Source organism: Pinus tabuliformis, chromosome J (genome assembly GCF_031772625.1).
Source record: "Pinus tabuliformis cultivar Carrire ecotype Pingquan chromosome J, CPIR1, whole genome shotgun sequence".
Lineage (NCBI taxonomy): Eukaryota > Viridiplantae > Streptophyta > Pinopsida > Pinales > Pinaceae > Pinus > Pinus tabuliformis.
The window spans coordinates 619,755,753-619,767,199 of NC_142295.1; the positions used below are offsets into that span (position 1 = coordinate 619,755,753).

Genomic DNA, 11,447 nt, shown 5'->3' on the forward strand with positions numbered 1-11,447 from the left:
TTGACCTTAGGTTCTGAAAACAATACCCAACAAATTCGTCTGATTTCTGTCACTTTTTATGAAATTTGAATTAGATGCTCAGAGAGAAAGTTATGATGAATTTCCCAAGGTGACTTGTTTGAGATCCAATTCTGGAGTCTGCAAAAACCCTAACTTCCTTAGTTCATATATATATGAAAATATAGCGATAGAAGATATGAAATTTGGTCACGTGGTTCATCATGATTTCTTCTCAAATGGGTTTTAGATTCAACTTTTGAAGCTTCGTAAAAAAAACGTTATAGCGAAAATTCCACGATGGCCTGTTTCAAGTAGCGAAACCCTAGAATCCAAAGCTCTGATACCAATTGTTATGCAACCAACTCACAAACTAGAAGAAAGAGATAGATCAACAACTTAAAACGTAGCCTCTTCGAGGGGGCAACCTCCTTTACATTACACAAATGAACAATTCTTGGACGATATAAATGGAAAGAACTCCTTTCTATATATAGGAGTCTAAGGGGTCACAATATAATCAGAGCTGACATAAAAATAATAATGTAAGGACACAACAATAACAATAGTGGGCTTCCATGGGGCACAATAATAACAATATGGGGACAACATGGGCATAACAATAACAATAAGGGGTACAATGACAATAATAATAAGGGAATACACTAATATTATAGGGACCTAACAGATAGAGGTTTGCATCCATTTCACTTTTGGTGAATCCCAAACCAATGAGATAGTTATCAATCCTGGTGTACCAAGCAGGGGTTACTTGCTTGAGATGATACAATGATCGCTTGAGTCTGCACACATGAGACTCTCGATCAAATGTATTGAAGCCTTCTGGTTTCTCGATATACACCTCCTCCTCAATAACTCCATTGAGGAATGTTGTTTTCAAATCCATCTGGTGGATCTTCCAGTCCATCTATGCAACCAAAGCAAGGATTGATATGATGGATGAGTACCTTGCTACAGGAGTAAAGGTCTCCTCATAGTCAATGCCCTCAACTTGAGAGTACCCCTTGGCCACAAAATCTGGCCTTGTACTTTTCTATGCTTATGTCTGCTACATGCTTCACCATGAAGATCCATCGCGAACCCATAACTGATTTATATGTTGGTCTTGGGACCACTTCCCAAACACTATTCTTCACAATGGATTTGTACTCCTCCACCACTGCATCAACCCATACTATTTTCTCTACTGCGTCCTCGAAAGAGGATGGCTTAATCTCTATTATCTCAATCATTAGAGCCATGTAGCCAGTGTACCTATATGGTGACCTTCTCTGCCTATGCTGATTGAAGGAGCACCCACATTCTCCCTTGCATCTTTCACAAGTCTCTCAACTTCTCTAGTTTTGTTCCTACCTTCTTTGGTTGATTCTGCTTGAGTGGCTATCTCCATTCTCTACTCCTTAACTTATGGTTGCTCCACAACATCTCGAGGCTCCTCCTCTGGTGGGATCTGAATCTCCCTCTCAAGAGAGCACTGCATGGCTTTGTCTTCATCAAATTTGACATCCCTTCACACAATTGTCTTTCTAAGGGATGGAAAATACGCATAGTAGTTGTGGGGAGTTTCTATGCAACCCACAAATACCCCTAACTCTGTTGTCGATTCTAAATTCGTCCTTGATTCTTTGGAGACATGGCAACAAAAAAAGGCTCCAAAGATCCTGAAGTGTGACATATCCAACTACCTCCTTGAGAAATCCTCCTTCGGTGTGATCATGCCAAGAATCTAATGAGGACACTTTTTCTGCAAATAGACCGTTGTGTTGCATGCTTTAGCCCACAAGTGCAGAGGTAGGCTTTGGTCATATAACATCTCCTGTGCTTCTTCCACATTTTGCGATTCTTCCTCTCAGCCACCCCATTTTGCCATGGGTTGTGAGGTGTTGTCACCTTCTTTTGCAAAGAAATTTTTAAACTCATTTGACACATATTCACCTCCATTATCACTCCCGAGAGCCTTCACCTTCTTGCCCATTTCTTTCTCCACCAATGCCTTGAACTCTAAGAACTTGGAGAAAGTCTCATCCTTCTTCTGAATGAAGAAGATGCAACACTTCTACGAGTAGTCATTAATAAATATGACAAAATATTTGTGCCTGATAGTGGAGGCTGTCGAGAAAGGTCCACAGACATTAGAGTGGATCCTTTCAAGGACTGCATGTGCTTTGTTGTCCCGATCATGGAAAGTGGCTTTTGTGTACTTCCCAAAGGTACACCCTTTGCATCTATCCTTCTACTCTAGTAATCTGCTGCATGATCTTCAAAGCACCATGATGCAAATGGCCAAGTCTTCTATGCCAAATTTCACCGACATTACGACTCTACACCTTCTTTTCCTTTTTGCTCAATGCAACATAATCCTCCACATCTAGCTTGTGGAGGTTCTTCACATGAACCCTGATCTGCTTCACCTGTCCCATGGATATGTGTATCAATAATGCCTTTCCTTTGTTGAAGATCACATCGTAGCCACGATCTTCCAAAACTGCAACAGAGACAATATTCTTCTTTAGACCCGGAACAAACATCACATCCTTGAGCCTGAGAGGGGAGCTCGACTCCCTCTAAAAGGTGACTGTACCAATATCGATCGCGTTGTACCTTTCATCATTTCCCATCTTGATGTGAATTTGGAGGTCCTTCTGCTCCAAATCACTGAAAAATCTTTGTTTCCTGTCATCTGGAACGAGGTACCACACACTTCCCATCACTATGTTGGCCATGCATGCAATGAGAGTAAAATCAAGCCTGAACTGTGAAGCCAAAGCTTCACCCACTCCTCCTCCTAAGGTCTTCTTGCTTGTCCTTTTATGTGGACACTTCGTGGCATAGTGCCCGAATTCATAACAATGAAAGCACTTGATTTTGGACAAGTCTTTCTTCTTGCCCCCTTGACTAGATTCTACTTTGGAGTGGGATTTCTTCCCTTTCCAGCCAAGGCACAATTCTCCTCATCCTCGCCCTTAGATGAAGTATCGCCTTTGGTATTCCACCTTATTTCCTCATGTACCAAATCAGACCATAGGCATTCCCAATTTGGTAGTTTCTCCCTCCCATTGACTGAATCTTGGTAGCAGTGGCAACTCTTCAGAAGGCCTAAAAGGGCTAAGCTTATGGAATCATCCTCTGTTATAGTAACAACAAATTTACCAAGTTCATCACGACATTTTGTGAAGCCACTCAGGTACTATGGAATGGTCTCATTCCTTTGCATCTTGATATTTTGAAGTTTGTCCTTGAGTGCCAATTTCTTGTGGTCACTACTATTCTGGAACAAATCTATTAGTGCTTGCCACATTAAATACTGAGTCTCTTTCTCATGGAGATTTGAGACAATATGGTCTCATACTCCCTCCAATATGATTCTCCTCACCTTGGCTACACACTTCTTCTATTCTGCTATATCCTTAGCATCAGATGCTGCTGGCTTCGGAATATCATTATTAATGAATTCCTTCAACCCATTATCCTCTAGTACTGCCTCCATGTAATCCTTCCATGCAACATAATTCGAGCTTCCCTCAAGAGCATACTTGAGCCTTAGTCCATTAAAAGCCATCTTCTCAGTCCTGAAGAAAACTTGCAACACTGATCTTCAACTTCGAATCCCCTGCAATGACAACTTCAAAATCTCCACTCTATAGTGATTCTGGCTCCGATACCATGTAGAAATTAATGTGTAGATTCAAAACTGCTCATGAAATTTACTAAATCATAATACTTGAAGCTACTCTACTAATATGTGAAAGTTATTTCACCATATAGAATAAGAATCATAGACATGCAAAAGGAAACGTCACACATGCACATAGATTTATCTAGGGGAAAGCAATTGCTCAAAACCCCTTACTATCTATATTGCATTAATCAAAGAATAAAGATGAAATACATATGCTTACTCAAGCTTGAGCACACCCTGGAAGTATATAATTTATCCCTCTGCTTGTCTGACTGACTCTAGCCAACACTTAGCCAATTTATAAGCCCTCCAAACTCTTATTTCCTTGTGCTGTTCCCTTGGGAAATTGGCCCTATTTTTTAGGAATTTCACACCAAGGAATTGCGCAATTACCTTAGGTCCTTCCTCTGACTGCATGCACCACCTGTACACATGGGAATATGCTACAACTGATAGTACACTGCCTTGGAATCTCCATCTCAACTAGGTAACTCAAATTATCTGCATGCAACAATTATTTTGGGTTGATTGATCAGTTAACTAGTTGATCACTGAGTGTGGTTGAAGTTCCACTTCCACAACTTGACCTCCACTAGTTCTTCTGACAGTTAGAACTAGTTAAACTGACAATAACTCAAATTAATTGAAATAGATTGCTACAAATTAGCAATCAAACATATTGAACTGAACTCAAGCTTCCCCAACTTGAATTAACTAAGTTAACTGAGTGACAAGTGCCATGTCACCTCAGTTAACTACCTCCAAGATTTCTGCTGAAATAGAAATTCGATTTTTCTCTAGTTTGACCAAGGCAAAGTCAAATTGAGTTTTTCTTGTTGCATTTTCAACATGCATGAGTCTATACCCCCCTATGTAATCTATTTTTGAATGTGTTAGACTTGGAGAAGAACTATCGACCAGGGATGAAACTCACTTTCTTTCTCCCTTTCTTTCAAAACATGGTTTCCAGATCCGTATGCTAAGTAGTTGTGCATCATATCCCACACATTTCTCATGAGTATAATTTTTCTGGAGAGTGGTTTTTGAGCTATCACACCTCATCGCACTTCCACATCAATCTAAACTCAAATAATGAATCACCATCTGAGAGAAAAATGATATGATGGGACCTCTCTACTACTTTCACACTTGTTGCCATGATTGTCTACTTGGTACCTCTCGTCATACACTTCTTGAGCTAGTATGGAGGATGGCTATTTAAAAGAACTTGGTCACCTTTGCATGGAGATTCATTTGATTCAAAGCGATGTTGTTTATTCTTTTATTCAACAAATGGTCCCTCATGTTGAGGGGACCCTTGACTTTTTAATTCCATTAAGATAATGTTAAGGGAGAGGGCACCATGAGACTTGCCCATTGACCCTCAATTCACCAAATTCAAATGAACCTCTTCATTTGCCATTGCATTTGATTTTTGGTTGTTTTCCCTAAACACATGTTATACATTGACGGAAAGAAAAAAAGAGAAGATAGTTTTGATCCTTTTCATTATACTTTTTAGTGGGTTTTCACATGGCAAGAGCCAGTTATTATATGATGGATACATAGTTTAGAATCTTCAATAGAAATTAGAGAGAGATAAGGAGTTTAGAATCTTCAATGGAAATTAGAGAGAGATAAGGAGTTTAGAATCTTCAATGAAAATTAGAGAGGGATAAGGAGTTTAGAATCTTCAATGGAAATTAGAGAAAGATAAAAAGTTTAGAATCTTTAATCAAAATTAGAGAGGAAAATTAACGCTCTTTTACTATCATTAATCCGTAAAATAATGCATATGATTATGTGTAATTATTTCAAATTGATCTCATTCCCCACATATGATTATATTTTACCTCGCACATAATAACTCCTCATGCTCCCACCCACCCTATTTTTTAAAATAAATTTTAATGAAATTAAACCACTCACACCCACTGGAAAAAATATATTTTATTAAAAACATTTAAACTAATTTCTTTATGTTATTTTTACTTCATTGATACCAAAATAGTTTACCAAAAATGGGGCCTTTTACACCAGTCATGGTCCAATCGTTTGGAAAACAAAAAGTTGTTCACGTGGAATAATATTTTGAAAATTAAAAAGAAAGCTCGCTTTGAAACAAATTAAAAAAAGGGAAAAATCCGTCGGCGGATATTCTCTTGAATTCCATCCACAGTATCGCATGATAAGTGATATAAAAAACAATTAGATTCGTAGTTGTGAACAAACATTTTCTGCACGAGGCCACCACGGAGGAGTCGAGTCGAAGGGACACCGTCTTTCTTCTTCGACGGGAAAACTTTTTCTCCATTTCTGAGGTATTCTCGTTTTCTTTATGTAAATAATTATCCTCTGTTCATGTTATTCCTCGGAGAAATTTAATGGGTAAAAGATTTTGAATATTTTTAGCTTTTTCCAGCTTCTGTTACTAGGATTTTGATGATATAGGGTGGAATTATTTATGGATCTGCCAAAATTTTATTATTCAGTCTTTCAACGATTCACCAACGATGTATAAATTGGTGTGCGTGGATTAGGGTTTGGTTGGTTGTTGCAGAGAAATATAAGTAATGGATTGGGATTTTCTGATATTATTTTGGTAGTTTTTATGTCTTGTATTTCCCGGCGTTGAGGGTTTTAAGGCTGTGTTGAGAGGAATAAAATCGAAGCTTTCCATTACCGCTGTGGCGGTGATGGGGTTTTAGGTTTACTTATTATAATGCCTTTGATAGGGATTGTAAGGCTTTCATTATTACCAGGACAGTGATAGGGTGTTCATGTTTTTCGTTATCTTAATACCAATGATAGCGTTTTAATGTTTTCATTATTACAGAGTCAGTCATAGGATTTTAATATTTCCATTATTTCAATGGCAAGGCTTGATTTTCGGTTGTGTTCGCACTCTTGGTTTGTTCTGAAGGCTAAGTAGGGTTGTGAGTCGATAAAGAAGGATGCCGAAGAACAAGGGAAAGGGAGGTAAGAACAGGAAGAGGGGAAAGAATGAAGCGGATGACGAGAAGAGAGAATTGGTGTTCAAGGAAGATGGGCAGGAGTATGCACAAGTACTCCGGATGCTTGGCAATGGCCGCTGCGAAGCTCTTTGCATTGACGGAACTAAGCGTCTCTGCCATATTCGAGGCAAGATGCACAAGAAGGTCTGGATTGCTGCTGGTGACATTGTCCTGGTAGGCCTCAGGGACTATCAGGATGATAAGGCCGATGTCATCTTGAAGTACATGCCCGATGAAGCCAGGCTTCTTAAGGCCTATGGTGAGCTCCCAGAGAATGTCCGTCTGAATGAGGGTATAGCAGGTGGTCTTGACGAAGATGAAGAAGGCGGTGCAGATGACTACATTGAGTTTGAAGACGAAGACATTGACAAAATCTAATTTCGTTTGTCTTCATTATCAGTGTTATGTAGCATAGATTGTTCTCATACGTTTCTCATATGTCTGAGCTTTTAGTGTGTTTCTTTGGATTTTATAGAAGATTGGAGCGTAGCTTTAAATTCTGAGGGTAATGATAACTTTATTTGCAATTGAGTAATGGTTGTTTTCAACTGTATCTTACTTGAATATATCTTAAAACTCTGAGATGACAAGTATGCCAGTGATGGCTACAGCCAATTTAGATGAACAAAATTAATTGATGCAATACAATTGTTGCACAGGTTGGATGAGTTTCCTAGTTCCGTGTTATGTGTATTGTCATATTTTGAGTTTTAGATTGATTAGAAAATACTGAATCCTGGTGCAGTATTTGAGGTATGAGCTTTCTTCAGGTAGGCTTCTTTGGATTTTAATATTTATAGAAGATTGGAGTGTAGCTTGTGATTTTGAAGTTAATGATAACTTGATTTGCAAGTGGGAAATGGTTGATTTCTGCTATGTCTTGCTTGAATGCTTCTTGAAACTCAGATGATAAAGATTCTAGTCATGACTACAGCCAATTTAGATGAATACCATATAAATAATGCGATACAAATGTTACAAGTCATCGAAAGTGTTCTAGCTCTCGGTTATCTATATAATGCTATTTTGAGTTTTATAATGATTAGAAAATACTGCATCCTGGTGCAATTGGTTGTTTCGAGCGACTCTTTTTTTATGCAATTCTGATAGTTGTACTCTCACACAGGAGAAGAGAATTACCTGAAATTTGTTTGGTTCCTTAACGTGCTAGTGATATTTGAGCGTATTTCATTTAATGAATTAAATATGGATCAATGGCATGTTTTCATGTTGTAATATACCATTGATTGTGAGAGTTAATATTCGTAGAGGTAATTTTTCAGGCTGCAGGATTAGGAGAAAAGTAAGTTGGTATCTTTATTCATATCATTTCCCATGTGCATGGTTTTCCTTACGAATTCTATTTACACCTTCTGTCCAAGATAATTTGGATCCCAAGAACATTATCTAGTCTTACTGCATAAAATCCTCCAGGATTTTATCCGATAGGGGCAAGTTCATCAATCCCTGGAAAAGGAGACCAACAATAAAATCCAGTCACCCTAAATACATGTCAAGAAGGGGAAGAGGTCCGAGGTTGGCAATGAAAGGTGGAGAGACCCAAAATCCGGAGTTGGTGGATTGGAAAGAAAGCAGGGCTCAAGGCTATTGATCATCAATCTACAGAGCTTGTATGACGTGTGATGCAGAATGGACATACAAGGGTGCAGTCAAAACTGTAGAGGGAGTGATGAACATTGATCCAAATGTGAGTATGAAACAGTTTATATTTGGACTGGATGAAAGGGCTGCTTAGCCCAAAAACGTCTTTCAAAACAGCCTAAAGTGGATGAAAGGGCAGCTAAGTCCAAAAACAACTTCCAAAACTGCTTAAACTGCTTACCCCATTGTAGGCCTAAAATAGGCTTTCCTTTAAAAAAGGAATAACTTAAAAACCCGAAACCCATGGAAACTATTGTAGTCACGAATACAAACATTTGTGTTTAGCTGGGTTCCCCCCGATTACAACCTCCTATAACATTATCAAAATACAAAAAAATGAATAAAAAGAGCTACAAGCAAACTCTTAAGAGCAGGATTGCCACTTTGTAGATCCTTGATATTTTGATCTAGTTTTCTCCTTTCATCCATCAGATGACCAGTTATGAATTGCCAAAGACCTGAATATAATTGCTTCCTTTCTTCTTTGTAACCTTTAATGACAAAACAAGGCTTCTAGTTCCCTGACATCATTGGCTGAGAGTGGACCCTGAGCCCACAAAGTAGTGTCTTCAACTTTCAGAATTTTGTTTAAAGCAAACAATTCTCGCCGTTTTAGATGAATAATAATGCCTTGATTCAGGTAGATATTGTTATTGCACCCAGATATCCCATCTGACCCAACCTGCACTCGTGAGCCATCGTTAACTTATTGAGCCAGATGATTTCCTAAGAAACACTGATATTAAAGCTTTCCAATGATTTGACACCTAGAGTGTGGGCTTTCTTAGGCATCTGATCCAGTCCAAGCTATCAAGAACAATATATTATTTGATGAATGATTTGATATCTTAAGCTGTTTAGGGGAGAACATGCAAGCGACTTGCCAAATAGGCATAGGTTCTTAATATTCCATCCTCCAAATATTTTGGGCTTTGCAAGTAGGTCCTAATGAGCCCAGTGAGATCCTCTTTATTCCACACAACTTTTCCAGAGATAATTTGAACAAAATCTTTTTAATCTTCTTTAAGACACCCTTTGGAATGGATGCCAATTTCAGCCATTTGACTTGATGAAAAGGCCCAAGTATTTAAACGATGGTCTAAGTTCTTGTGAGGAATGGGAAAAAGGGTCTTGAGAGCCAACTACATTTTCATCAATCCCATACATATATATGGCTGATTTTACAGTTTTTATGACTATAAGAATTGCAGAAGTAAAAATATCAAGTGTCTCCTTTAAAACATGATCCTCACAATAGTGCCCAAACCAAAGAGCATAATATCATTATCAAAGAGGAGATGAGAGATTGTCAAGCAACCAACAAGTTTGACACCATTGATTGTTTTAACCATTATACGAGTAAGAATAAACAAGTAGCCTCCTTGCTAAGAATAAACAAGGAGCCTCTTAGCTGCAGACCTTGAGAAGATTGAAATAATGGGAACACTAAAATATTTATTAGAACTGCATAGCTAGTGAAGGACACACAAGCCATGAACATTTAACAACTTCAAAAGAAAACCCTAGATGCAATAATAATAATGGGAGAACAATTCAAGAAGCATGGTCAGATGCCTTGGACAAGTCATGTTTGAGTACAAATGACAATAAACAATGAACCTTTATTGAATTTACCGCTTGAGGTAGTCAATATGCCTTTGATGAAGCTAAACTACTCATGTGTGATATATTTTGACAGAAGAGGTTTAATCTTCATAGTTGAAATTTCTGATATGATCTAAGGCACAATTGCAAAGGGCAATTATCCTAAACCTTTGCAATAGTTCAACTTGTTCACTTTAGGGATCAATCTGAAAGATTGAATTGAGGATGCTCGATATCTTTGCATATTGGTCAAACATCTTCTACCATTCAAAGCAAATCAAGGTCTACCGTGTCATAGAAATGTATATAAAACTTGATTGGCCATCCATTCAACCCCAGGGTTTTATTTTTTGAAAAGAAGACATTATTGCCACCAATTTCTCAAAGGATGTCTCCTTGGAGAGTTGGGCATTGTCATTGTTGTTAGCTATTCTTGGAAAGTACTAGAGGACCTTCATAATATTACCCACATTCAAATGATCTAATTCCTCGAAAAGAGAGGATAAATCGTTGACCCCAAGCATCGCCAAACCATGTAAACATGTCATTGAATTGCTCGATGAATATTTGAGGTGCTAGATTATTTTTGTGATCTCTTTGTGATTAGCAAATTATTGGAAATATTTAATGTTTTGATCCCTAGAAGCTAGTGAAGTAGTTTGACTTTTAATCCCCCAATCTTTTTCTTGGTCTAGGAACAACTTAGCATTCTTTGACTACAAGCTTTTAATTCCTCTTTAATGTAATGGAAATTTCTCTTTTTTTTAAACGAACAATTTTGATAGGGGACTAGTAACCTCCTTAGAAATATGCAACAACCCGCAAGACACATACTAGAAACTCATAGTTCAACCTAGGATCGAGACATCTGGAGACTATTGGAATTGGAGCTAAGATCATAGACTCCAATGGGTTGCCTATCCTTCCAACCTTACTATGATGGGCCATGTCTTTGGGGACGTGAACCTGGGAGGATGGGATGACAAACCACCATCACTACCACTTGAGCTAAGCACTTGTTGACATGTAAATTTTTGTCTCAAACAAGTCACCTTTAAAGGGCCCAAGGGATAGTCTTTTCTTTCACTACTCTTAAAGATGCTATGAACTAAACGCTTGCAGCCTAGGGGTTCCGAAGATGATATTTTTTCCAATTTTCAAATACCAAGGATCTAAACTCCTCTATAGCTCCAGATGGATTATACTTAAAACGAGCCCTTAACTTGTTTGATTCTTTACCTAACTCAAGCCAAATTGGAAAATCGTATGATATTCTAACCTTCTTTACCTAGGAGCAAAAAATTTGTAGTGTATCAATTAATCTTTGATGTATCAAAAAATGATTGTGTCATTTGGCAATCCTATTTGCCCCTTGTTTGTTAACCCAAGTTATCTTGATCACAAGGGCTTGATATCCACTAAGCCCCCCGCTTCCAATTTGTTTATAAAAAAAGTCTACCAACTTATCT

At 38.1% G+C, this 11,447-nt stretch overlaps 1 protein-coding gene across 2 annotated transcripts; it reads left to right on the forward strand.

The window, feature by feature from the left end:
* The first annotated feature begins 5,860 nt into the window (after positions 1 to 5,860).
* On the forward strand, positions 5,861 to 7,387 carry LOC149228475 (eukaryotic translation initiation factor 1A). 2 transcript variants are annotated; one of them, XM_089378224.1, is made up of 2 exons: positions 5,861 to 6,018; positions 6,621 to 7,387. In XM_089378224.1, exon 2 carries the CDS (start codon positions 6,652 to 6,654, stop codon positions 7,087 to 7,089), a length of 438 nt encoding a protein of 145 aa, XP_089234350.1. In that variant the 5' UTR covers positions 5,861 to 6,018; positions 6,621 to 6,651; the 3' UTR covers positions 7,090 to 7,387. The 2 variants fall into 2 exon arrangements, with proteins under 2 accessions (XP_089234350.1, XP_089234351.1); XM_089378225.1 differs by having other exon boundaries at positions 5,869 to 6,018; positions 6,578 to 7,387.
* Positions 7,388 to 11,447: the final 4,060 nt, after the last annotated feature.